At 55.0% G+C, this 27,505-nt stretch overlaps 1 protein-coding gene across 2 annotated transcripts in view; it reads right to left on the bottom strand.

The window, feature by feature from the left end:
- WWP2 (WW domain containing E3 ubiquitin protein ligase 2) overlaps nucleotides 1-27,505 on the bottom strand; it is a 72,135-nt gene that overhangs the window by 25,538 nt on the left and 19,092 nt on the right. For both annotated transcript variants that reach the window (XM_067543389.1, XM_067543390.1), the window contains exons 5-8: nucleotides 25,876-26,013; nucleotides 24,640-24,736; nucleotides 13,238-13,356; nucleotides 7,621-7,837 (exon numbers count right to left, since the gene is read on the bottom strand). In XM_067543389.1, coding sequence (XP_067399490.1) covers nucleotides 7,621-7,837; nucleotides 13,238-13,356; nucleotides 24,640-24,736; nucleotides 25,876-26,013 — 571 coding nt within the window. The remainder of the gene's footprint in view (nucleotides 1-7,620; nucleotides 7,838-13,237; nucleotides 13,357-24,639; nucleotides 24,737-25,875; nucleotides 26,014-27,505) is intronic.

The following is a 27,505-nucleotide window of genomic DNA, read 5'->3' as shown; positions in this document are numbered from 1 at the left end:
AAATGAACAGTTAAACCACCTGACTCAGAGGTTCCCAACCTTTTTGGCTCGAGGGCCACAAATATCATTTTTACAAACCTGAAGGGCCGCCCGTCTATCAACTCATAAAAAATGTATTGACGTCCACACCATTAAGGACTGCAAATCACTACGTATTTAAAGGAAACGTTGTGAAACTACTGTGCTCATTTTTACATTCACTATTTTACACCTACGAATAACTCACAGTGTGTCACACACTCACCGACAAAGCACTTGTGTAGATGATCCCCCACTAGAGAAAGGATGTGGACAAATTGGAGAGAGTCCAGGAGAGGACAACAAAAATGATTAGGAAGTTGGGGCACATGACTTATGAGGCGAGGCTGAGGGAACTAGGCTTGTTTAGTCTGCAGAAGAGAAGAGCGAGGGGGGATTTGATAGCAGCCTTCAACTACCTGAATCGGGGTCCAAAACTGGACACAATACTCCAGATGTGGCCTCACCAGTGCTGAATAGAGGGGAATAATCACTTCCCTCAATCTGTTGGCAATGCTCTTACTAATGCAGCCCAATACGTTATTAGCCTTCTTGGCAATAAAGGTACAATGTTGACTCATATCCAGTTTCTTACCCACTGTAACCCCCAGGTCCTTCTCTGCAGAACTGCTGCCTAGCTCATCGGTCCCCAGTCTGTAGCTGTGCATGGGATTCTTCCATCCTAAGTGCAGGACTCTGCACTTGTCCTTGTTGAACCCCATCAGATTTCTTTTGGCTCAATCCTCTGATTTGTCTAGGTCACTCTGTATCCTATCTGTACCCTTCAGTGTATCTACCACTCCCCAAGCGTAATGTCATCTGCAAACTTGCTGAGGGTGCAATCCACTCCATCTTCCAGATCATTAATGAAGATGTTGAACAAAACCACCCCAGGACCGACCCCTGAGGCACTCCGCTTGTTACCAGCTGCCAGCTAGACATTCAGTTTTTGGTCACTACCTGTTGAGCCCAACGATTTAGCCAGTTCTCTATCCACCTTATAGTCCATTCATCCAACCCATGCTTCTGTTACTTGCTGGCAAGAATACTGTGGGAGACCGTATGAAAAGCTTTGCTAAAGCCAAGGTATATCATGTCCACTGCTTTCCCCACATCCACAAAGCCAGTGATTTCATCATAGAAGGCAATCAGGTTGGTCAGGCATAACTTGGCCTTGGTGAATCCATGTTGACTGTTCCTGATCATCTTTCTCTCATCCAAGTGCTTCAAAATGGATTCCTTGAGGACCTGCTCCATGATTTTTCTGGGGACTTGAGGTGAGGTTGACCGGTCTGTAGTTCCCCAGATCCTCCTCCTTCCCTTTTTTGAAGATGGGCACTATATTTGCCTTTTTCCAGTCATCCGGGACCTCCCCCGATTGCCACAAGTTTTCAAAGATAATGGCCAATGGCTCATCAGCCAACTCCCTCAGCACCCTCAGATGCATTGTATCTGGCCCCATGGACTTGTGCATGTCCAGCTTTTCTAAATAGTCCTGAGTCTTTCTTTCAGCACTGAGGGCTGCTCACCTCCTCTCCATACAGAGCTGCCCAGTGCAGTAGTCTGGGAGCTGATTTTGTCTGTGAAGACAGAGGCAAAAAAAGCATTGAGGACTACAGCTTTTTCCACCTCATCTGTCACTATGTTGCCTTCCCCATTCAGTAAGAAGCCCGCACTTTCTCTCACTGACTTCTTGTTGCTAACATACCTGTAAAAACCCTTCTTGTTACTCTTATATCCCTTGCTAGTTGCAATTCCAATTGTGCTTTGGCCTCCCTGATTTCACTCCTGCATGCTCGAGCAATATTTTTATGCACCTCCCTAGTCATCTGTCCAAGCTTCCACTTCTTGTAAACTTCCTTTTTGTGTTTGAGCTCACTGAAGATTAAATTAAAAAAGCCAAGCTGGTCGCCTGCCATAGTTGCTATTCTTTCTGCACATTGGGATGGTTTGTTCCTGAGGCCTCAATAAGGTTTCTTTAAAATACAGCCAGCTCTCCGGAGCTCCTTTCCCCCTCATATTAGCCTCCCAGGTGATCTTGCCCATCAGTTCCCTGAGGGAGCCAAAGTCTGCTTTTCTGAAATCCAGGGTCTGTATTCTGCTGTTCTCCTTCCCTCCTTTTTGTCAGGATCCTGAACTCGACCATCTCATGGGTCACTGCTGCCCAAGTTTCCACCCACTTCTACTTCCTCTACCAAATCTTCCCTGTTTGTGAGCAGCAGGTCAAGAGGTACACGGTCCCTAGTTGGCTGCTCCAGCACTTGCACCAGAAAGTTGTCCCCAACACTCTCCAAAAAATTCCTGGATTGTCTGTGCTCTGCTGTATTGCTCTCCTAGCTGATGTCAGGGTGATTGAAATCCCCCGAGATCAGGGCCTATGATCTGGAAACTTCCGTTAGTTGCCTGAAGAAAACCCCGTCTACCTCATCCCTCCTGGTCTCTCGATCAACAGCTCTTAGGTCCTCAGAATTTACTAGGCAGCCCAGATGGACCCCGGTAATGCAGTGTCACTTATGTGGAGCAAGAGTCAATGGCACTAGACTTAGCCAACCCAAAAGATCCAGGGACCTCAATGCTCCTCCCAGAACCATTTTGCCAAGCAGGTCTCTAGACTCAACAGGGCTGGATCACAACACCAGACTCAGCTGATCCAGATGGACCCAGGGATCTCAGTGCTACTTGTGCCAGGCGCTGAGCCACCACGATGGCTGGACTTCTAAAATTCATGCTGGACTTCCAGAGTTCTGGTTGCCCTTGCATGCCACTGTGCTAACGGTCCTGAGGTGCAGGCAGTTCCTAGGCAGCCCGGGGTAACCTGAGGAGTTTGCTGCAGGCTGCTCCACGACACAATCCGCTCCTCAGCCTGTTATGAAAACTGGGAACAGTCATCCTTGCTGAGCCATCTTGCGCTGTCAGACAGCCCTCGAGGCCACTCACTCCGATTACACTTGTCATCGAGGAGTTCATCTTCTCTGGCTCTTCATCGGCCTCCGCCTCTATCCCCTGCTCCCTTGCGGGGCAGATTCCTACCATTCCATTCTGAGACCGTACATGGGATGGGGGGTCTAACGCAACCTTCCTCCAAGACAAACACTGCCTCAGGACCGGGCACACGGCATGGACTTAATCAAATGCTAGGGGATTACACGATATGGGGATTTTAATGGTATCAAATTTTAATAGGACAAAAGTCAGTTTGCAGGTAGAGGTGAAGCAAACATCAACGCAGCCAACCAGAAACCAACTTGCTCAAAGGTTTTTTTAATGTGCTGTAATTAAAAAAAAAAAAAAAAAAAAAAAAATTCAGGAAGTTCAAGTTTCCTGGGCCAATCAGAACCGTCTAGAATGCAGCTTGCAGCTGTTACTCTAGTGTATAGACAGGACAAGAGGGTTTGTGATTGGCTACTCCCATCTCCCAACAGGAGCCAGGTTTTTTAATCACCAGGTAAACCAGAAAAATACCATCCTACCGAAGTGTGGGGACAGAATTATGGTCTCAGCTGCAAAGTGAGTGTCTGGGTTTTGCTTAGGCATGTGCACTGCATCTTGTGTCCATTCTCCAGTCCCAGGATGAGGCCTTCAGTTAAACTCCCACCAGGAATTTATTTGCAAGCACCTCTCCCTCTAATCATGCTTCAGCACGTGTCTGATGTTAAATAACCAGGAGCATTCTTTCCCTTAGTGTCTGCTTCAAAGACCAAGGTGAGGTCATGCAGATGATTGTGGTTTTACCCAGGTACCCCACCACTGAGAGTCTGGCACGTGTGGCATGCCCGCCTCCCCGGCTCACCAGTGTAACTCTGTTCTGGCTGCAGGAACTGGCTGCACCAGGCAGTGGCTGTAGGGAGCAGTGGACAGTGTGAAATGGCAATGCGAAGGTAATCTGCAGTCCAAACAAAACGCCCTGTTTTACGTAAGAAACCACAGCACCATGCCTTCTGCCAGACAGCATAATATGCCTCTTTGTGTGCGCCAGACAGAGTTGTGTATACACGCCGTGTTAACTAGCACTCCATCCCCAGTGCAGGATCATCACTGATAGGAACCAGATGCAGGAGTTGATGACTCCAGCTGCCTTCCCATTCCATTATCACCCAGCTGGGAAACCTGGGTGTTAAAATGGGGTCCCCACCACAAAAGTTTCCAACTCTACAAACCAACTGCTCTCATCCCCCACACGTACCCTGGCTCCCTTCAAGTTAATCACAGGAAAACAAGTCTAAGCGTATGGCCAGGGGAGGTGAGGGGATGGATTCTGGACACTGCTGGATCTGGAATGATTCAGACCACCTTCCAGTATCCACCAGCCCCTAAAACAGACTCCCAGTCATGTGCATAGGAGACTCCTTTGTGCTCACCACATCTGGTGCAGATGTTTTAAGACAGCCATCTGAGCAGAATAAATAGGTCAGAATCCCCCCCTGAGCCGGGCCTCCGTTGATTCCATGTGTGTGGTAGGGGTGGGAGTCGGGGCGAGAAACAGGCGCCAGGCATCCATTCGATAAAGCTGGGACCCCTCTGGGCTGTTGATGGGAGCGGACATGGGGAACATCTCACTGCCTCTCCCTAGGGATCAAAGGAAGTCCGGGGAAAAGCCAGGCCTCCTCTTTTAGGCACTCAAGCCCCTGGAAGTGACATGGAGGCTCCTCAGACCTACCTGCACCAGCTCGATGGTCAATAGTGGACAGGGACCCAGACACCCGGTAAGCAGCATGCCTAGAACTGCTGCGCGTTCACTCCACAGCCCGCCCCATTCAGTCACCTCAGCCACGGTGCATGATGCTCAGCCCCTTCTGGGAATATCACACCTGAACCTACCCAGCTTTGACGGAGTCCCCTTCTTTCTCTGACACCAGTGCCCACACGGACACAGCTGACTGCTTCTCCAGCCCTCAAGCTGATCCCCAAACCACCAGCCAAAGTCATTCCCAGCAGCACCCCAACGTGGTAAGGCAGCCAGAAATGAGCCGCCCCAGATCAGGGCCCCAGAGAAAACCCCTGGCCCCACAAGCCCGTCTGCACAGCTTTGGTGTGCACGCCTCCACCTTCATCCCCACTCACTTCAGCCAGGGGCACTGCCGAGCCAGAGCAGGACTCTGGGGGCAGAAAGGTTGGCAGCCATTCTGGAAGCTGGGCTAGCCGCTCTTGGCGCAGGTTTGGCACTCGGCCACTCGTGCCCAGCCGTCTGGTTCCCGCTGTGCCCAGAGCCCAGAACACGTGCTACTCCCAGCCCTCGGAGCGCAGGACACAGAGCTCCACTCTGAGCGCGCGGCTCAGTGGCTGTTCTCTCTAGCTTAGCGCAGCACGAGTCTGTAACTCGGACAACAAGCACAAGCTAAAGGCTCAATCCTCTGGCCAAGGTACAGACAGGGAATGGCCCCAGATGCAGTGGGGTGGCCCTTGAAATTCACGCAGGCCAGTGGGTGCAATGAGGGGGGTTTGCTGCTGCTGTTCCCCCTCCCCACCCCTACCACAAAGAGCAGACTTCAGCCTGTCAGTGGGAGCCAAATATTGGGTTCTCTATTCCAACCACAGAGACAAACAGCAGCAAGAAGATGCCACCGAGCCAGGGAACGGACGGCAAATTAGCCCATCCTCAGCGTAGCTCCGCCGTGCCATGGAATGGGTGGCTGCAAGGTCTGCACATTCTAGAGATCTGGCTTGAAACATCCCTGCACCCCTGCTGAGGTTCACAAGATGCACCCTGGCTCCCCTGGCTGTCACAGCCCCTCCCGCCAGGAAAGAGAACACCCCATCTCCACCCTGGAGAGCGCAGAAGTGCGAGGAGAAAGATCTTCAGTCGGACCGGCTGGAGCAGCGAGATGCTCACGCTCCTGCTGGAATAAAGACGTTTTTCAGAGCACCGGCCTCTCCCAGCTGCCTGGAAACAGGAAGTGCCCAAGCCCTGAGAACAGTAACCCTCACACACCCCACATAAAAACACACTGAGCTGTTAACCCTAATTGCCTGTGACTGACACATGAGTGAGGCCCTGACCTTCCAGGCACTGGTTTAGCCAAAGGAAAATAAACAGCTCACTTCACAGGAAATGCAGTAGGCCATTTTTCCCTTCTAAAACCCCCTCTTGCTGCTTTGCCTGAATGGCCAAAACGTAAAGAAAGCACTTGCGCCCGAAGCAGAGAGCGCTTTAACTCAGGCTGCCCTCGGCGAGATGGGCTGAACGGGGCTGGGCAGTGATCTCGCATCTTTAGTGGCTGAACCGCACACGCAGCAGTGTAACCCTGTGTAACCCAGAGTGTCTCTCCCAGCTGTCCGACAGCTGAGGGGGGACTGCAAGCACCAAGTCCCCTGCCCTGCAGTCTGTATTTCTCTGCTGAGAGCTGGTGTCATCTCCAATGCCCAGAGACCCCCAGAAGGCACAGGAAGATGCTTGGTTTGAGGTACCCGCCAGGAGACCGGCTCCTGCAGAGGAAATGCAGGTTGATGTGATGGAGGAGCAGGGGTCTCACACCTTCTCTCGTAAAGGGACAGGAGGAAGCTGAAAACCAAATTCTGCTCTGAAGATTTTCTACCTCCTGCTGTTACCTGTAAGTCTGGAAAGGCCCTGACCTGAAGAGCAATCCAGGAAAAGAGTTCGCTCTGGTTCCATCTCCTTTGTGCACCTGACAGCATACGGTGTCTGGTCAGACCTGCATCTGGTGTCTCTGCGTGAGACCCCCGCTCCAAACTGACAAGAGAGCAGGACCCTTGCATGTTTCTAAGAGTTTCTCTAAAACAATGTTCAGTTTAAAGGGACAATGCTCCTGTTTAAAGGGAGTTCTCCCTTTGTAATCTATGTGCCAGGCTGAGCCATCCTCCATCCTGCTCAGGGACAGCAGACAAAAGACACTGCTGCTCCCCTCCTGGGGACCTGACAGCAAGGCATTTTTCATGCGTACCTCGCCACTGCATACAGCCCCCATGGGTCTGGAACAGACACAGCCTCGACCCTGCCCCGACCGAGGGAGGAGAGTTCAGTCCAAACCCTGGCCAAGGGGCTCACACGGACAAGGCGGCGCGGTCATGCCACTGGCCTGGCAGTTACATGATGTGAGCCCTGTCTGATGGGAACTAGACTGAGACCAACGACTCGTTTCACAAAGGCCTGGAACGGCTGTCTGATGGCCACAGCACTTAGTCATGACCTCGACTGCATCCCATTCTCCCGGGACCTTCCTTTGACCCGCTCTCTTCTGCAGCGACTTCCTTGGCTACAGAGAAGGGGCAGCCCCCCTCCCCGTCCTTCTCAACCTCTCGCAGGTTCCATGGCCAGACCTCGGCCAACGTCACGGTCCGGCTGCTCCTCTCTGCTGCTCGGGAAGCTGCCAAGGGCCCACCTGCTTTTTTGAGCAAGCCTGGGATTGTTTTCATAGCCAGCCTGGCGAACCAGCGTCCCCCACCCCAGCACAGCGGCTCCTGCAGGCTCACAGCAGAGCCCAGCCCACTCAGGTTCCTCGGACCCCCTGCCTCATTCCCTCTTGCCCTGAAGGCCGTTCCCCTTCCCCAACCACATGGTGAGCCACAGCCAGGCTGCCCCTGCCCTGGTAATGGGCCACACAGCGCTCTGAAGGGGAGCCCGAGGTCTGAGACACAGCTGCTTACCCGGGTGGTAGAGCTTCCAAGGCCTGCGCTGCAGCCTGAGGCGGCTGGGCGTCTGAGCCAGGGGCCGGCTCCTCCGGCTCCCCAGGGACAGATGAGGCAGGAAGGGTGGCGGCGGGGGCGCTGGGGGTCTCGCTCAACGCTGCTGCAGGAGGTGAGGTCACTCCCACCACGGACCTCTCCTCTTCAGTGTCGGTGGCGCCAGCAGAGTCCCCATTCACTGAAAAGGCAGAGGGCAGAGATTAGGGCAGACTGGGCTGATCTATCTGGCCCTGAGGCTGTCCACGGCCTCCCCTCCTGAGAGCAAAGAGAAAACACACCACCACAGCAATTCTTCCGGACAGCAACAATTAGTCTCCGCCCAGGGCCCCAGGTCCCCTCTGCAAAGGGAGTTTTGCTGGTCGCCCCAGGACGGGTAGCAGAGCTGGGTGCCTCCTCGGTCTTCACAGGCCAGGCTGGAGGGACAAAGGGAGCGTGTGGGGAAACAAGGGTGCTCATGGTCTAGTATTTCCCCTCCGGGCTGCCAGCAAACTTCCCAGCTCGAGGGGCACTGGGTAAATTCAGGGGAGGAGCAAGGATCCCAAAAACCTGCCCGGCCTTGGGAAGGGCTGACTCAGCAAGTCAGCCAGCGCCAGTAACTCCGGCCCCCACGGGATACGCGGCAGGGATGGGGCAGAGACAGGGAGGGAGGGAGGGAGCAAACCGCACAGCTCATGGGGAGAGAGAAGTGGTAGCACATTAGCCCACTGGCTGCACCTGCTGCTCCAGGCTCTGGCCGCGGCCGGTCTCCTAACCGTTGCTCGGCCGTGGCGCACCTTGATACCTTTCATTATTTTGAGGCACACCCCCATATAGTCTCCAAATGAACTCATGAATATTCATGAGCCAATCCAGACCTCTTCCAGTAGTGTTTCAAAAACTGCCATGGACACCCGCCCAGGCCTGCCGCGCCAGGTTGGGAAACACGACTCTAACGAGGACACCTGCTGCTGCGGGCAGGGTGCACGCACTTCCCTGCAACGCCCGTGCAGGCCATGCCCCTAGCAGCCCCTCCACTGCACGGAAAGGAGATGTGCAGCCGCTCCTGGGCATCCCAGCGTACAGACACGCTCACATGCATGAGCGGATGATGGATGGCAGCTCCCTGCAGGCACGTTTGCCAGCCCCTCACCTTGACACCTGTGGCTCTGCTAGGACTCAGGGGAAGCCGCTTGACCCAGGACTGAATTCCAGGCGTAACATGTGATCAAAGTCGGGTCACAGGCTTCAAACTGGTTCCAGGAGTGAAACCAAGCAGCAGCTTGCGGCCCATGTTGATCCAAGGATAATTGTGGGAGAGGGCGCCTCACCTCAGCCAGTCCATCACCACACACCTCTGTCCCTGCAGGAGAAACCTTCGCTCACAAGGAGAGACGGCTTCCACACAATGGGTAAGTCAGCAGGAACCCAACCGCCAAAGCAGTAGCCAAGTTATCATGGAACTGGCCATCATCACACCACCAAGGTTACTTGTAGGCCCCAGACAGATTCCCGGATGCTCAGTACAAATACGTACTGCATAAGAGAGCCAGTCTGAGGGGTTTTACAGAAGCCGAGAAAGCCACACAGCTCCGCAGTTCTGCAGAACACTGGGCTGCATTGCAGTGGGACGGGGGTGGTACAAACGGGACAGCCTGCAGGCCAATCTTCTCAGCTGGAGACTAGCGGGGGCAGCCGGGAGGGCATTAAACTAACACCAGCAGGGGAAGGTGCTAAGGAGGCAAATGAAGTACCAACAAACTCACACGTTGCGGACAAACTGAATTGATAGGACAAGGAATGCGAAGAGAAGCCTTTCAGTTACTCACACACCAATGCTAAGGGTCTGGGGAAAAAGCAAGAGGAATTGGAAATTCTCAGTGACAAGAATTTGATACAATTGGCATTACTGAAACCTGGTGGGACAATTTGCAAGACTGTAATGTGAAAGTCACTGCTTACAACTTGTTCGGGAAACAGAGAGTAGGTAAAAGGTGTGTGTGGAGAGACACCATTTCTGGTTTTAGAGTGACTGAAACTCAGAACGACAGAGTGTTGAACGTCTATAGATCAGTGACCTACCTAACACAGCACAGGTGGGGGTACTGGTGGGGGTCTGTTATAGACCAGAGAACAAAAGGAGATAAGGATCAGCAATCATAACCTGATTACATTCAACAACGGCAAACAGAAGAGAGTCCCAATCAGTATATAATCTTCATGCTTTAAAAAAGTTGATTTCCCAGAGCTCAGGAATATTCTGAGTAAAATTGATTGGAGAAAAAATGTAGACAGAAAAATGTGAATGAAAATTGGGAGTTGTTAAAGAAGAGTTTATTAAATGGCCAAAAAACTATAATTCTACGATCCAAAAAGAGGACATCTTTGGCTAAAAGTCCATCCTGGTTCAGTGGCAAAGTGAAGGCAGCTATTTGAAATAAAACAGAAACATAAATGGAAAAACAGGGAAATAGATCGCAATCAATATAAGCTAGAAGTTATGAAGTGTAGAAAATTTATAAGGGACGCTAAACACAGGGAAAAAATTCATGGGCTAGGTCATTATTACATAGAGATAAATTGTTAATAATGATGCAGACAAGCCAGAAATGTTCAATAAATATTTATATTCTGTATTTGGAAAGAAGCACTATGATGTACTCATATCATACGATGATGATGGAGTACTTTCCAGTCCATTAGTAACTAACAAGGATATTAAATAGCATCTATTAAGGACAAATACTTTCAAATCTACAGGCCTGGATAACTTGCACCCAAGAGTCCTAGAAGAACTGGCTGAGATCTCTGGCCAATATCAACACCATACACATTAAAGACATGAAGAACTGGATGACTGAACTATCCTTAAAAAAAAAAAAGTTGTCAATGGGGACTCATCACTGAATGGGTGTGTTTCTAGTGGGATTCGACGCTGATCAGTGTGCACCCAGACCCTCTGAAAATGGTCATCAATGATCCTGAAGTAAAACCACTGCTGAAAAAGTGTAGGGATGCCATCAAGATTGTTGTGAAGAGTGGTGAACAATGAAGACAGGGCCATCCTACAGAGAGATCTGGATTGTTTCAGAACCTGGGCCCATTCAAACAAAATGTGTTTTAATACAGACAAATGCAAAGTTACACATCTAGGAAGAAGGGAAGCGGTGACTCTGAAAAGGATTATGAGGTCATAGTGGACAAGCAACTCGACAGGAGCTTCCTGGGTGATCCTGTGGCAAAAAGGGCAAACGATAGTCTTCGCTGTATAAAAAGGGGAGCAGTGAGTAGGGCGGCGATTTTAGCTTTGTACCTGCACTGGTGAAACCGATACTGAAATGCTGGGTGATGTCCATGTTTTAACAAAGATGTTGAAAAACTGGAAAGGGAGCAGAAAAAAAGCCACAAAAACAATTTGAGGCCTGGAAAAAACACCTTAAGAGACATAAAGCGCGCCATCTAATTTGAGTACAAGGAGAAAATACCATGTCCTCAAGAGCTCTCTAATCTAACAGGAAAAGGCAGAACAAGAACCAATGTCTGAAAGCCAAAGCCAGACAAATCCAAAGTAGACATAACGCATGACTTAAAAAAAATTTTTTTTAACAGTGCAGGTGATTAACCATTGGAACAAACGCCCAGGGGAAGGCCTTTCTTGATGTCTTCTAATCCAGACTGAAGGCCCTTCTGGAACAATGCACTTTAGCCAAACACAAGGTTTTGGGCTCAGACATTCAGGGTGTGGCTTGCATGCCGGAAGCGGCTCAGGTGGGAGTTACTTCAGCAAGGCATTGTAAGGCACCCAAGGTTGCAGGGCAGAGGTGACATCCCCGCACTGGTCTGATCTGTACCCTGGCGTATCACAGTATTACTGTGCTATAACTGGGGGAAACACAGGAGATGCAGTCTCATCATGTGTGGTGATAACACTCTTTCCATTCCACTAGTATCTCTGGCAGATGTTAAACAGAAACTACTAAAGCGAGACATTTTTAAAATCAGCAGGTCCAGATAATTTGCATCCAAGAGTTTTTAGAAGAGCTGGCCAACGAGCTCACTGGACTGTTAATGCTGGTGTTCAGTAAATCTTGGAGGACTGGGGAAGTTCTTGTGCCAATTGTGCCAATTTTTAAAAAGGGTAGAAAAACTAGAAGGATATAAAATTAAGATGACACGTTAAATGGATTAAAAACTGCCTAACTGATAGGTCCAAAACAGAACTGTAAATGGAGAATCATCATCGAATGGGTGTGTTTCTAGTAGGGTCCCACAGAGACCGGTTCTTGGCCTTACACTATTTAATATTTATATCAATGACCTGGAAAAAAAACATAAGCTCATCCATGATAAAAAGTTTGCTGATGATGCAAAAATCAGGCAGTAGTAAATAACGAAGAGGACAGGTCACTGACAGTGATCTGAACTGCTTGGTGAACTGGGCACAAGCAAATATACACATTTTAATATGGCTAAATGTAAATGTAGCCCTTTTTTTCTAGGAACAAAAAATATAGGTCATATTTACAGGATGGGTGATTCTTATCCTGAGAAACAGTGACTCTGAAAAAGCTTTGGAAGTCATAATGGCTAATCAGTGTGACACTGCAGCCCAAAGAACTAATGCAATCCTTGGATGCTTCACCAGGGGAATCTCAAGTACAAGTAGAGCGGCTATTTTCCCTCTGCATTTGACACTGGTGCAGCTGCTGCTGGAATCCTGTGTCCAGTTCTGATGCTCACAGTTCAAGAAGGATATTGATAAATTGGAGAGGGTTCAGAGGAGAGCCACAAGAATGACTAAAGGATCAGAAAATGTCCCGTGTCGTAACGGACTCAAAGAGCTCAATCTATTTAGCTTAACAAAGAGAAGGTTAAGGGGTGACTTGATTCCAGTCCACAAGTACCTACATGGAGAAAAAATATTGAATAGTGGGCTCTTCACTCCAGCAGAGAAAGACAGAACACGCTCCAATGGCTGGAAGTTGAAGCTAGTGGAAATAAGGTGTACATTTTTAACAGTGTGAGTAATTACCCTTTGGGAAAACTTACCAGAGTTCATGGTGAATTCTCTACCACTGACAATTTTTAAATCGAGATGGGCTGTTTTTCTAAAAGATGTGGCCTAGAAGTTATTGTGGGGCATGTCTCTGCCCTGTGTCACACAAGGGGTCAGACTAGATGATCCAATGGTCCCTCCTGGCCTTGCAATCTGTGTATCTATGACAGAGTTGATCCAGTTACTCAGTCGCAGGCCACAATGGCAACTCTCAAGCAACCCAAAGGATGCTCCCACCTGGCCCAGAATGGAACTTCTCTCTCCTTAAATATGGCAGTGCGGGGAGAGTACATGTCCCAGTGCGCACTGTGGGCTGTTTGGATCACGACAGAGCACTGCATGCTGGGACCAGTGGTCTTCTTGGACCCACACTTCAACGTTCTCCATGAAATTCAAGGGCATTCCTGGGCCAGCCTGTGTGTTACCGGGAGAGAACTTTGGCAAGCTCCGAACAGGTGGTTTCATCTAGCTGGGGCCTGAGAGCTGCCTGCCACACAGACACCATTGGAAAAGCCAAGCGTCACCCCGCCCAGTAGCAGGCCTCACCTGTGCCATTTGCTGTGCTCTGACTCTTGACTTGCTGTCGCTGGTGAATCCTGGTGCCGGGACTCTGTTCTCCATTCCCGGTGTTCTGTCTGGCTGCTCCAGCTGAATGTCTCTGTCCCCTGCAGGATAATGACACACAACAGGTGAGAGACGAGCCTGACCTCAGAAAGGAAACGCCTCCGTTTCTTTTGTCCTGATCTGTGCTGAAGGACACAGGCTTCCGTCCCTCCAGGTGCACTCTGCCAGCCTTACCAGGAGTCACTGGACCATGCAAACAGTCCCACTCCACTGTGCTTCCCAGACAACATAGCTAGTTAGATCCACTTCAAACATCCTCCCCCCAAAACACCCACTCAGAGCCGGGCCGGCGCACGGGTTCCAGTCACTAGCGCCCAAGCCCCAGCAATGGGGAGTCCAGAAGAAACAGCCTGCGGGCTTTAGTGCTGAAATCTCAGTTCCACACCTCGCTGCTCACCTTGCACTAATGGACGTGTGAGTGGGGTCCAAGCCTCTCCTGAGAGACACTTGGATATTTGGGTACTGGGGAGTCTGAATTTGGGTCCGATCTGGTCCTGGTCTCCAAGCCAGAGCTAGACACAGGACTCTCCCTCTCAGCTGCAGTCACTTTTAAGAGCCAAACTCCCCGCTCCCCAGCCACGCAGCTCTCTCATGCCGACGGAGTGACTCCCCAGGCTCAGTTCATGCCACCTGTCCTGTGGGCACAATTCCCCCTGCTGCACTCACTCAGCTCCAGCATGTGCAGATCTAGCCCTGGGGCCAAGTGGAGCCAGTCCAGGAGAACTCTAGCACCAACCCCAGCCATCGGGTGAGTAGGTAAGGGCGAAGGAACACTGCAGCGCTGGATTCGCAGTGACAACCATGCCCCATGCAGGAAGGGGGCCGCCTGAAATTGCAGCCAGAGAGGTTTAGAGGCTGGACATCAGTAAAACCTGTCAGAGTGGTGAAGCACTGGCACAAATTGCCGAGGGAGGTTGTGGAATCTCCATCCTTGGAGGTTTTTAAGAGCAGGTTCGACAAACACCCGTCAGGGAAGGCCTAGATAACACTTAGTCCTGCCTCAGTGCAGGGGGCTGGACTAGACCAATATTTCTCAATGACTGGTCCGTGGACCAGTGCCGGTCCCTGAGATCCCCCGACACCGTTTAGGAAGGCAGCAAGCCGGTCCCTGGTGTCAAAAAGGTTGAGATACCAGGACTAGATGACCTACCGAGGTCTCTTCCAGTCCCCCATTTCTATGATTCCAATAGGGGAGAGTGTAGTTCAAGACTAACCTAACACAGACGCAGGGAGGCAGAGGTACAGTGACGCAGGGAACCTTCATTCTGGCTTTTCCTAACTGTTGAGGGCTTGACTTTGCAACCTTAACACTCTTCTCACTACACTGGTTTTTAATGGAACATATTTATATCGATTGTCACCTTCCGATTGTCACACTTGCTGGGGACTAGATGCCTCAGGGCATTGTTGATGGCTTACAAAGCCTTCACTGATCAGTCTTCATCCTGACCCCAGCCCAGCTCTGTCTATTTTATACTACTGGGATTATCCTGAGTGCCTGGATTGCAACACTGAGCTCTCCAGTGGACTCCATGAGGTCTTGGGCACATCTCCATTTCTGGAGAAAAAGTTCTGCTTGGGGTAGGGATTCTGTTTTTTCAGATTTCACCCACTTCCTCTGTGGCTGTCAGGGTGAAGGGGGCAGCGCTGCAAGGGCCATTCTTATGGTGGAGAGAAGAAGGGTTTTCAAAGAGGAAGGTTTTGCCGTGTTTCCTGCAGACAATCAGACTCTGGATTTGCCTGATCTCAGTTCAGTTCGGCTGAGATTAAAAGCTGTTCCCCTCCAATGATGAGTCTGGTGGGTCTCAGTTCCAGAGACTGAACAGCCGTTACTGTTAGCGGCCGTCCCACCAGATGAGGGCGGGCCATGTTACAGGGCAGTGTGTGCGTGAAGCTTCCCTGCTGCCGCTTTGCAAATACACACAGGGCTTTAGGGCTGCCAACTGACAATTTTCACTCACAGAAAAACCACACATTTCAGATAAACTTTAGGGGTAAATGCAAATTATTTGATATATGCAAATTACCTCATTACATATCTCGCATAAAACCCATCAAACTTGGCAGCTTTGGGGGCAGCTGTTAATTTTCAGGATGACCCGTGTCTACCCAGAGGCTATTTCCAGCCCGTCTCCATCCACCCCCATACAACCCAAGCTGGCATCAGCGTTAACAGTGACTGGAGGAGATGATGTGGAAGACTCCTGGGTTCTACACATGGCTGGTCAATTCCAGGCACAAACCCTTCCCTCGACTCTCAGCACAGACCCTGAAGAACAGCTCGTCTTCTTCATTCTGCACAAGTCAAAGGGTTAAAATCTCAGGCAAAAGCGAAGAGGCCTGCACCCTAGGAGGGCTGGGATCCTCTGCCTTGCAGGAACCAGAGCCTTGGGAACACTTACGTACAGCCTGCTCCTTCCAGGAGCACCTCTGCAGAGGGCTGTGACACACCTAGACCATCAATCTCTGCCTTGCTGCAATGTTCCCTTCCCTGTGCCTTAAAATGCACTGGCAGCACCATTTCAGCGAGGTGTACGGAGCGGGAGATCAGGAGAAAAGGCTGCAGGCTGCCCTTGAATCTAGGCACACCCTTTCCACGCGTGGGCAGAGCCTGGACTGAGAGCAGGACAGGGGCATAAGGGCTGCAGGTCAGGCAGTGGCATGGCCTGGGCACCCCAGAGCGAAGGAGGAAGCCGGTCTCTCAGTGCAGCAATGCCCCTGCTGGCCAGCCAACAGGGAGAGGCACGGACTCCAAAAATGGATCCGTCGCAATGCCACAGACCTCTCTCTAACGTCTGCCCAGGATCCTGGGTGAGCAGGGGACTGGAGTCAGGACTCCCAGGTTCTAGGACTGGCTCCACGCTTGGCTTGCGGCGTGACCTCGGGCAAGTCCTGTCCACACCACAACTTGCAGCAGGGATCTTGTCACAGGGTAGAGGCAGACACGCACACCCCCCGGTTCACGGTTCTGTCCTGCCATCACATCCGCTGTGCTGCCTAACCACGTCAGTGTCGCTGCATTCCGGGCAAGCCCGGGCAGCTGTCCCTCAGCAGAACTGTGCCCAGGGCACGCGACACAACACACCAGGCCCAGCACCAAGGGCCCTGATCCCGCCAGCTACCATCACAGAAATACTGAACACTGATCCAGGCACCTGGAGCAGCGGCAGGATGCAGAGCAATGCACCCTGGGCTCTCTGGCTGCAGAACGGGAACCGGCCCAAGCGCTCACACAAACATGGCGAGGGGATCCAGTCTGTACTGAACTGGCTACAGCAGGAGAGAACCATCTGCCAGCGGAGGCCTCCAGCAGGAGGAAAACACTGGCAGCTGCCACGCTTCCTCAGCAAGCTTTGAGCCTGCTCTGCACAGACACAATCCAAGCTCAGAGCCAAGTGAGCTGGCAACCGGTGGCAAACTGTGTCCCCAGTCGTAGCACGCCTGGGGCTTTCACTGCCCTGTGCTCCAGCAGAGTGCTGCGACCCTCAGGAAAGGAGCCTGGCAAAGGAAGCCGGCAATTACTGCTGACGGCCAAGGTGAGCAGGGAGGGGCAGAGCACAGAGCCTGCGGGGGGGAGGCAGATCGCAGTCACCAAGAAACAGAGCCCTCTTTCTGGGGCAAGGCGCAGCCTGGAAGGCTCCCGTGGCCGCAGAATACACATTTGTTTAAGGCTGGGGGGAGCAAAGGAAACAGTGACCTTGTATTTAGAAGTGTGTGTTTTTTACACGAGCTCTGTAAAGCAGGGCAGGGGGAGCCCCACAGGCAGAGAACAGCTCTCTGTCCCGACCTCCCATCACAGGGACGGGGCAGAGCACTGGGATCTCAGGAGCACAGGGTCGTGCACAGCTCACTTCAGCACAGAGAGGAGAGGCTGGTTTATTCCAGACAAGCTATCACCTTAAAAGGGCAAAACCTCAAACTGTCGCTGAGGCTCAGGCCTCGGCAGGGAGCTGGGATCAGGGAGGAAAAGGCAAGTTGGCAGCCACAACATCAGTCGAACCCCACGCGAGCGCTGACGAGCCCACAAATACAGCCAGTCGCCCAACCCTGGCTCCGCGCGGGGAGCAGCTGAGCGCGATGCTCGAACGGGGCGGGAACGAAGGCGAGAGAAATCAGCCGCTGACCGGAGCACCCTGCTCCATCCAGCCGGGGGGTTGGAACTGCAAGCAGGAGCAGCTGGGGCCGTTTCTCATCAGTCACGATCCCTCCCCGGGGCAGCCCTGGAGAAACAGCCGCCCCGGTTCTCATTACAACCCCCTGGAACCAGGCTGGGGTGGGGTTTGCTCCTGCCACAAGGGACCTCCCTCCAGCGTGGCAGGATTCAGGAGAGAAGGAACTCCCCGGCCCTGCGGATGGGAGAGGCAGGAATCCATCTGCCGCTCGCCCCAAAGCTCGGCCTTCGCTATGGGGAGCTGGGTGAGGGCAATGCTCGGACGCCTCAGACCAAGCAATCTGCCTCCAATGGCCTGGCGGCACAGCTCGCCCAGCACAGGCAACGGAGACCTGATCTAGACTAGGATTTGGAAGGGGGGAGCTCCCACGTTAACAGCCCCGTGTAGACAAGGGGGCAGCTGTTAAACCGCTCACGTCTACACTCTGGTTTAAGCAAGGCCTGAGCATCCCGCTCAGGGCTGGGGGCTCTGCTGGAGTGAGGGCCAGTGGCACAGGGCGACGGACCAAACTCACTGCACTCAGCCCGCTCCGGGCAGGTCTCTGGCCTCAAGAGAAGCATCCACCCTGCTCCCTCCCGGGTGAGTCAATGGCCCTCCCCTCAGGCCCTCGCGAAGGAGCTTCCGTTCTCAAGCCGGGTGGCAGCGAGGACAAGGGACATGTTCTCCCCAAAGCGAACGGCAAAGCCTGTGGTGAGTGCCCAGCCTGCAGGCGGCCCAGTGGGGGAAGGGAGGAGGTGGTGCTGCCAGTGCAGGCTGGACCCCGTAGGAGCCAGCAGCCTCAGGCAAATGCTGGGCCATTCTCAATACAGACAAGCTAGAAGCAGCCCCCGGAGAATTTAGAAACCAAAACAGGATGTTTCCCGGCTGCCAAGCTGGCCACACAGGGTTACCAGGCCTGAATTAGCCAGCCTGCCAGCCCAGCCCTCCTACGAGCGCCCCACATGGGCATGGAAACCAACGGAGAGGGGCCACGTGGTGGAGACGCAGCTGGAACCAACGCTTAAAATAGGAGCAGGGGAAAAGCCAGACAGAGCTGGATGGGAATGGACTCTTGAAGCCTGGCCAGCACCCAGCGGGAGAGGCCAAAGCCAGGCGGAGTCAGGAATGGTCTCGGCCACCCCATCGCATGGGCAGCTGGGGCAGGCTCTCGCCCCCTTCTGTGCAAACCCAAGTCACTTCCCCATGTCCTGCTCTGCCCCATCCTGCCGCTCCTGGACGGGTGCTCAGGAGAGAGGAGGGGAGCAGAGTCAGAGTCAGCCAAAACGGAGCATTGCGATGACTGAGGCTGACATAACCCAGCTCAGAGGCAGAGTCCAGTCCTCGGTGACTCTGCAAGGGCTGGGGCAGGCCCAGAGAACGAAGGAGTCAGTCCTGAGCTTGTGTCTGGGCCCCTCTGTAAAACCCCTTCCATTTCCTCCACGCGCATTGTCATCTAATCCCCTCCCAACGCAGAGGCCAGAAGCAGGTCACAGCCCCAGGGCTACAGCTCAGGGACTGCAGGGTGACATCCGAGACAGGAAACACTCACGCGGTAAGAGAGTGCAGCTGAGTGGGAGACAGAAGGGCAGAGTGTGCCCCGGAGAAGCTGGCTCTGGCCAGGCAGGACGCACACTAGGCCAGGACAGCTCCAGGGGACGACGGTGCCTGGGCACCTCTGGAGAACACGCTGCAGGGCCTGGGAAGCTCAGCCCCCCAGAGCCGTAAGCCAACACCTGAAACGCACAGCTGAGAAATTCCTCTGGGCTCTGTGAAAGTGGGGGAAGGAGGCGGCAGAGGCAGAGTCTTCCACGCCCAGCTTCCTGGTCTGTTTGCAGGGCAGGGAGACGCACATTGCCCTTCGCAGCACCACAACGGGACAGTGCAGGAATCCCCCCCCCCCCGCATCCTGAGAAGACTGGACAAAGACGCCGCACGCACAGGTTCTCCAGCCTCCCTCGCCCAGACCCTCCCGCTGAGGGTGCATCGGGCAGAGCATGCATGGACGGCGCAGTGGGGGGAATTCCCCGAGTAAAGGGCCAGAGACGTTAAGTGCTGGAAATCCATAACTCCCACCCCCCCAGATAGCAGCGGCTCCTCTGCCCTGGGATTAGCGCTCTGGGCTCCAGCCCCACCTCCCTTCTCTCTGCTCAGAGCGTGTTTAATCCGCATGGTGCTGAGAATGGCTGCGGGAGCTGGGCTGCGGCCTACTCGAGGGCTCCCACCGCTGCTAACAGGGGCAGCCAACTGGTGACGACGACTCAGCCTTGTAGCGCTCACGCACAGGAAGCCTTCCTGATATTCACCTCCTCGCCACCCAACGTCTCCTACATGAACCCCCTCACACCAGCCTCCCCACTCAGGGCCAAGCACACCTTTCACTCCTCGGGGCTCTTCTCTGAGCTCCCTCCAGCCATCGACGCTCAGCCCCACATGCTATACTTCGCTGCTGCCGCACTTCTGCCCATTAGCTCCCTGCTCCGGGACCTTGAGCACAGGGCTCCGTGGGGCTTTTCTGCTACGCCATCCCATTGCACAGTCCTGTCTCCTGGAAGGTGCTAGCAGCAGGTGCAGTGCTGTGGAACTCAGTGCCAGGGAGGCTAGGCAAAGATGAACTTTAGGGCGAGCGACCTGGTGGCTTTGACTCTGAGATCACCTGGGCAAGACGTCAGCCCTTGTAAAGCAGGCAGAGCAAAGCCCGTGCCTCGCGTGGAGAAGCCCTTGGGAGCACCGGAACTCGGGAGACGAGTGACATGCCCAGGAGGCCACATGCCGTTTGGCAATCTGCAGTCTCCGGCTCCTGCTATACACCGAGCAGTAACAGCGACTGGCCCCCCAGCCCCACCAGCAACAGAGCCCCTCTGAGCCTCTCTCACAGAGCACAAGGCGCACAGCAGCTCCCCCACACCCAGGACACCAGCTTTCCGAGCCAGCGCAAATGACTGGTTCTTTATTTTCGCTTCACAGCTAACTGTGGAATTTCACACCCTACCCCCAAGCTCACCAGCAAATCCCAGGGCACCATTTGTGCTGGGGAAGAAAAGGAAGCCCTGACCATGCAGTTTCCCTTGAGAAGACAGGGCAGAAATTGTTGAGGAGCAAAGACTAACCCTTTTATTCCCCTCCAGTCGTCAAGGGAGGTCTCCAGCCCATGGAAATAACCAGAGTCTTTCCCACTGAAGACTCCCAAACTGCTCTCCCGTACACACAGGACTCACTCTCCACCACGGGAGGGAGGCCCTGCGAGCTGGAGTGTAGCACCCAGCAATACTGAGCAGAGCTTGGGAGAGGGGAAAACAGCCCAGAACCCCGCACCCAGGTGAGACTCAATCGCAGGGAGGAGTTCCCCAAACTGGAATTTGGGTAGTAAATACCCCAGCTTTTGCCAGGGATCTTCAGCGAGCACAGAGGGCAAAGCCAGCAACACAGCGCCCCTCACGCCCCACACCCCCTCTGGCAGTCTCCTATTTATGCACGGACTGGGGCTGGGCACACGTAGCTGGGCCCAGCAGCTAGGAAGGAGAAAACCCACGTCCAGGCCACTAAAGCAAGGGCAGGAATTCGGCACCTGCAGCCACCGACTCACTTCCCTGTCCCAGAACCAGCCCTGAGGCAGCACTGCCAGCTGCTAACAGGGATGGCACGTCCCATCCAGAAGAAGGGTCTGAGGCCTGGCCATCCAGAGCCAAGCCGCCTGCAGCGCTGCCAGAAGAGCATCAGTCTGAAGACCACGACCAGCAACTCAGCCCCCTGGATATGGAGCCCAGCCGCTAAAGCTTCCGCTCCAGACAGGACTCTGGAATTGCTGCCCCCTCAGGATATTGCAGGGAAGGCTCAATGGCAGAGCTGGGAACAGGCGTATTTGGCAGACGGAGAAGGAAAAGAAGAGCCTGCCCCGAAGGAGCAAAGAGCCCAGAACCCCCATAATTCCTTTCAGGAGGCTTATGGCCCAGCAGACCCCGCGCCGGCCGCGGGCATGGCGGACAGAGCAGCGCCACACTAATGTCTCAGCTGCTCGGGTCAGAACTGCTGGGCTTCTCTTTTTTGAAGAGACGGGCCTGTGAGCAGAACAGCTGCACGAGCTGCTGGACGCCCGCCAGCATCGACAACCATACATCGGTGTTAAATTCACTCCATGCTGACAGTGCGACCCGGCTCCCAACGAGCAGCTTCTTGCCGCTTCATCCAGCTACAGAAGGAGAGGATGTGGCCCCGAGCCAGGGAGAACATGGCCCAGTGCCTGAGCCTTTCGTTTCCTTGGGAAGTGTCCTGCTGCTTTCCCTCCAGCCGTCTTCGCTTTGCCTCTCCTGCACTTTCTGACGTGTTCCCGCGCTGGCCGCACCCAGCCTGGGCAGTCTGCTTTCCACCCTGGCTCGGGATCCTGCTGGAGCTTTAATCAAGGCCGCAAGCGGTGGCTATCCAAGCTTCAGGAGCTGTTTGGAGGGAGCCCCTGCAGCCTGGGCCTGCAGCCGGTTTATCTGGCTATGCACATTGCTGGATTCAAAGGGAAATGCCAGGCTCCCCCCACACGCTCATCACTCCAGCTGCCGCAGACCAGCTAATGGAAACTGTTCTGGCTGTCACAAGCCAAACCCAAGCCTTGCTCTCTTTCCAGGGGAAAGAAACACTCTACAGTGGGCGCAGAGAGCAGCAGGCCAGGGTGCCCCACAGCCATTGCCGCGCTGCCCAGAGGGGAGCAGGAGAACGCCTCTGAATCCTCCGGGGGAGCCTGGCTGCCCACCCGGTGAGTGTAGGACGAGCTCTTGGTGTCGTGGTGGCTAGTTCTCCGAACACACCTGCACGACGTGCAGCGGCAGTCAGAGGAGCTAACTGAATGCGAGGAACCACTAGGAAAGGGACAGGGAATGCGGAATATCACAACGCCAATATACAAACCCCTGGCACGTCCCCAGCCTGAATGCTCTGTGCAGTTCTGGCCACTTCACCTCCAGAGATACATATTGGAATTGGAAAAGGTACAGAGAAGGGCAACAGAAGTGATGAAGGGCACGGAACAGTTTCCACATGAGGAGAGATTAAAAAGCCTGGGATTGGTCATCTTAGCAATACGTGACTAAGGGGGATATGAGCGAGGTGTATAAAATCATGAATGACGTGCAGAAGGTGACGAGGGACGAGTTATTTACCCCTTCACACAACACAAGAACCAGGGGTCACCCAGTGAAACTAATGGGCAGCAGGTTTAAAATAGACACAAGGAAGTGTTTCTTCACACAGCGCCCCGTCAACCTGTGGAACTCCTTGCCAGGGGATGCTGTGAAAGCTCTGGGGTGCAAACAGCTTCACACAAGGCAGCAGATTTCAAACCTGCTGAGCCCGGATCTCCACAGACATGCGGACATCTCCCGCTTGCAGCCTTTGAGAAAGACGCTGACATGCGCACAGGGTAGCTACCCAGCGAGTCAGTGGTACAGGGCACCCGCCCCCAGCTCTCCCCAGCCACCCAGAATAGCCTCCTGAGGGCGATGGAGAACAAACGTAAACCTCCAGCGTGGCCGGGATCCCATAGCCACTCGCTCCACTACAACAGCTAGGAGACAGGGCATGGTCCCTGGGCAGAGTTAGCCGTCTGCTCCAGCCACTCCAGGTACAGCCCCTCCCTGATTTCACCCAGCACCCCACAGCAAAAGGGGAGCAATCCAGGACGCTGGCGGCTGGTTAAAGGCTGAGGCGCGGCTGAGCCGAGCACGCTCCTGGGCCAGGGGTGTTCCTGCTGCTTCAGACAAGAAAACCTTCTCGGCCAACCAGTCCCGCTGAAGAGGGGAGGGCTCGGGCTGTGCTGCTGTTTCCATCGAGTGACACGGCAGCGGGGCGTGTGGCCTGCCTGAACAACAGCCGGGGACGAAGGGGCCTCTCTGACCAGGACTTCCAAGAGAAGACGCTGCTCAGGGTGGGGCTGGGAGGAGGAGGAGAGGGTGTGCTGGCCAGGAGCTCGGTGTGGTTTGCACGTAGTCAGACTGGCTTGGAGGATCGTCTGGGGGTATAAAGGGCTCGTAAGTGGCCCAGTCGTTAGCGGCAAAGCAGTGGGCCCACAGAAGATCAGGCTGGCCCTTGGCCTGCTCCTGGCAGCGGGGAAGGAGCTGAGTGCGGGGAGCTGGGGAAACAGAGACGCTGCACAAGGGCCAGGTGCCTCCTCCCGAGAAGATGCCACCCGGCTTCTTCTCAGCAGAGCTCAGGGCTGATGCTCCCACTCTGGACCTCTAGACTGTGCAGAGTCCAGAAGGGGATGCCCCCCGCGTCCTGTGTGGAACCAGACATTGCACACAGCCTCCGAGACAGACCCGGCAGCAGCCTAGCGGGGTCTGGCCAGATCTGCTAGAGGGGCCCAAAGGAGCAGGCCCCTGCCCGACGGCAGAGAGCTCCCTCGCTGCTCCGCATACTCCTCTGCCACAGCCACGCACGTGCCAGCACATCGACCTGCCCAGACCCGCCTGGGGCATGGCGTGAGGGAGAGCAGAGCACGGCTGCTTCACCTCGGCACCCCCGGCCGCCTGCCATGGCCTTGCCTAGCCACCGGCGTGCAGGAAAACACGACCTCTTTGGTGGCAACAACTACAGATTTAGCCTGGAAGCCGAGGCCAGGCTCTCGTTGCCCCCGAACAGGACAGCGGGACATTGTCAGCACAGATGATCACAGATGCAGCCCTGGTCCCACGCTGGGCAAGAGTAAAGCAGCCAGCGCCACCCGCAGCTGAAACGTTCTGCCATTCCTGGGGAAGCGGCCAACGCTCCACAGGGGATTGGGACCCCATTGTGCTGGGTGCTGTACGTACACACACACGTACACACACACACACGCCTCAGAGGGCTCCCACTCTAACAGACACAGGGTGGACGAAGGGCAGGGGGCATGCGAGAGAGCGCCCAAGGGTGAGGAATTTGCACAGCAGGTTACAATAAGGCCGTTTCTGCCCAGCCAAGCAGACTCCACTCCCCAAGACCACCTCCTCTGGCCCTGCCAGGGCCTCTCTCTGCTCTCCTCCCCCCAGCTGAGCTGGCTGGCCCTGCCAGGTCCACCTCTGCATCGTTTTGTGAGTGCACTCAATGGTCTCCTTTGCTGAGCCCCACTTCTCAGCGTCCCCCATCGGCTCCAAGAACCAGCCTCTCCCGCTCCCTCCCATGGAGCGACAGGTGTTGTCAGCGAAGGACCCTTACCTGGACCTGCCTCCAAAGCAGTTAGTGCTGGGGGTTTGGTGTCTGCCCTCCGTAGCTGGAGCCGTACCGCTGGGACCCCTCCCAGGCAGCTGGGACCCTGGACAATTAAACAAGCAGGAAAAGGAAAAATGAATGAGAAAGACAGAGACACGTGGGCTGCTGGTGATTCCAGCGCTGGATCCTCCCAAAGAGGGAATCTGGAGAGAGAACAGCCCAGCCCGTCGGGATGCCAGGGATTCCCCCCTCCCGCTGCAAGCGCATCTGATATAGGCCCAGAGCCCGGGGAAAGAGCCTACTTCCAAGTGTTCCTGTGACACTCATGGGCCTCTGCACAGGGCCTTCGAGGGGATCCGGAAAGTAGGATGGTCCAAGGGCTGGGGGCTAGCAGCAATGCAGAAAGCCGGCGAGTCAGGCAGCTGTCCACAGTGCAGCTCTGCCAATGCCCCTTCGCCCCAGGCCTGGCTCCCCCGTGCCAGCTCTGCCCGTGATCTGCAGCACACCGGCTAGCCCTGCACTCCCCACACACAGCTCTGCCCAAGGGCCTCATTCTTCACCTGCGGCCCCCCATTATCCCAGGCTGGGATTCTCATAGGCAGCAGTTCTTGGGCCACATTGTAGGATGGTTTTGTCTCATTCCCCGTGTCTCACCATGGCTCTGAACCCAGCACAAGTGGGGGTAAATGCATCAGCCCATGGGAAATCCTGCAGCGCAAGGAAGCCCAGCTCAGTTCACGCCCGCAGACTTCGCAGGCGCTAACTTCCTTGCCCCAGGAAGTGAGGGGCTGAACGTGACAGAGAACGAGATGCCCTAACATCAAACCCACCTGCTCACGGCTGACCTCCCTTGGGAGAGTCCATCAGTGGCATCTCGCTCGGCACCCTAGCCCTGACTGGCCACGCCTGGAGAGCAAAACATTCACAAGCTCCCAGGGCCCCAGAGAGATGGGAGGGGATTCAGAGGGCGCAGAGAACAGCTTCCATGGGGCGGAAGAGACCTTTTCCTGCAGCTATCACAGCTCCCCTCCCAGGGCTCAGCTGCAAGGGTGAGCAGCCGGCACAGTGCTAGTGCTCTAACAGGCTGAGACGGGAGCCTCACCTGGAGGGGAGGTGGCTGCTGACACTCAGATGTTCGCTCACAGGTCCTCACAGCTGGGATCTCAGCCCTTCTCCCTCCCCCCGTGCTCACCGCCTCGTGCTCAGAGCAGCAGCGTGTGTGTGGGGATGGGCGGCACTCACCCTCTGTCACGGCACTGCCATTAGGCAGGCTTCCCAGATCAACAGTCGGCCCGTCCAGGAAAATCGTCAGCTCTCCGCCGGAGACAACGCTGCCTTTGTTCTCCGTCTGCAGGTTCAGGGTCAGCTGCATGTTCTCCACTGGGGAGACGGAGGGACGGGAGAGAGAGAAGCCACAATCACCACCAGCTTCACCCCAGGGACAGCTTCTCCTTCTAGGGGCCTCACCCTGCCCCGCTGGGGGGGATTAGGCTCCCTTCACATGGCAGGCGGAGGAAAGGATGAATTCCTCTGCTTCCGACCAGGCCAGGAGCTGCAGTGACCCTGGCTGGCTCTGGGAGGGTACCACATACACCACCCCAGCACCACAACACTGAGCCAGGCCGGACCCTCAGCTCCCCACAGGCCCTGGCCTCTTCATTCCCTTACAAGCAGAGGCAGGGCCATTCCCCCCTCCACGGCCCAAGCAGAGCCACCGTGAGCAGTCTACGCTGTACCAACCCAGGGCACGGCAGCCAGACGGGCTCTCAGCGGCTTTTAACTAAGAAGATGGGCTCTCGGGGCGAGGGAGATGGTGAAAGGGGAGCTCGCTGCCTGAAATCGTACCTAATTCAGACAGCAAAGGCTCTATCCCTGCGGAAGACAGTGGCAGGGGCTGGCTGGGAATATGGAACAAACCGATGACTGCATGCATCAGGTCACGCGGGTGCTGGAATGGCCCTCACCCGTCTGGCCGACAGCAACCACGGGCTTGTCCGAGAGGACCCCGCAGGGTCACTTTGGAGGAGTCGGGAAGGCAGTGCCTTGAGCTGGGTCCTCTTCCCACCCCACAGCCACTGACAAGGCAGCCAGAAAATCCCCTTCACCTCAAACCAAGGATGTGCTTTGCTGAAACCAACAGGAGCCATGCTGCTCCCCCCCTCGCCCGATGCCTGGAGAACGCCCGGCAGGCTGGGCCCCCCCTAGCCCGAGGCCTGTAGAACACCCGGCAGGCTGGGCCCCCCCTAGCCCGACGCCTGGAGAACACCCGGCAGGCTGCCCTCCCCGCCCCCAACGCCCGGAGAACGCCCGGCAGGCTGCCCCCCCCCCACCCCCCAGCCCGACGCCTGTAGAACGCCCGGCAGGCTGCTCCCCCCAGCCCGACGCCTGGAGAACGCCCGGCAGGACGGCCCTCCCTAGCCAGAGAGGCAGCCCAGCAGCTCCTCCCAGAGCGCAGCGCCTGGTTCCAGGGCGCTGCAGGGCCCAGTTCTGCCCCACATCAGGCCTGCAGCTTTGCTTCCCTTCCTCACTCCCGGCAGATGGATGAGGTCCCCCCAGCTGTGGCAGGCACACTGCGACCATGCAGAGCACGGCACCTCGGCCTCGCCCAGAGCTTATTCACCTGAAACACAAGGCACGGAGCCAGGGCAGGACAGAACGGGTGAGAGGAAGCTGCTCAGCTAACTGACTGATGAGCAGAGGTACAAAGCAGGCGTGCAGCTGCTGGACGTTATAGCTGGAGTCTGCACGGTCTCACACACGCTGAGCCTCGGAGCCCCCCTATGCAACCTCTGCCAAATTATGGAGCTTCTAGATGGACTGGACCAACGTCCACCAGCAAGGCCAAGAGAACAGTCAGACTCGAGTCCCTTGC

The sequence above is a fragment of the Emydura macquarii genome, unplaced genomic scaffold (assembly GCF_026122565.2).
Source record: "Emydura macquarii macquarii isolate MOO-44397 ecotype Brisbane River unplaced genomic scaffold, CSIRO-AGI_Emac_v2 contig_839, whole genome shotgun sequence".
In the NCBI taxonomy this organism is placed as follows: domain Eukaryota; kingdom Metazoa; phylum Chordata; order Testudines; family Chelidae; genus Emydura; species Emydura macquarii.
The sequence above is the reverse complement of the archived record's forward strand: the minus strand, read 5'-3'. Positions and strand labels throughout refer to the sequence as shown.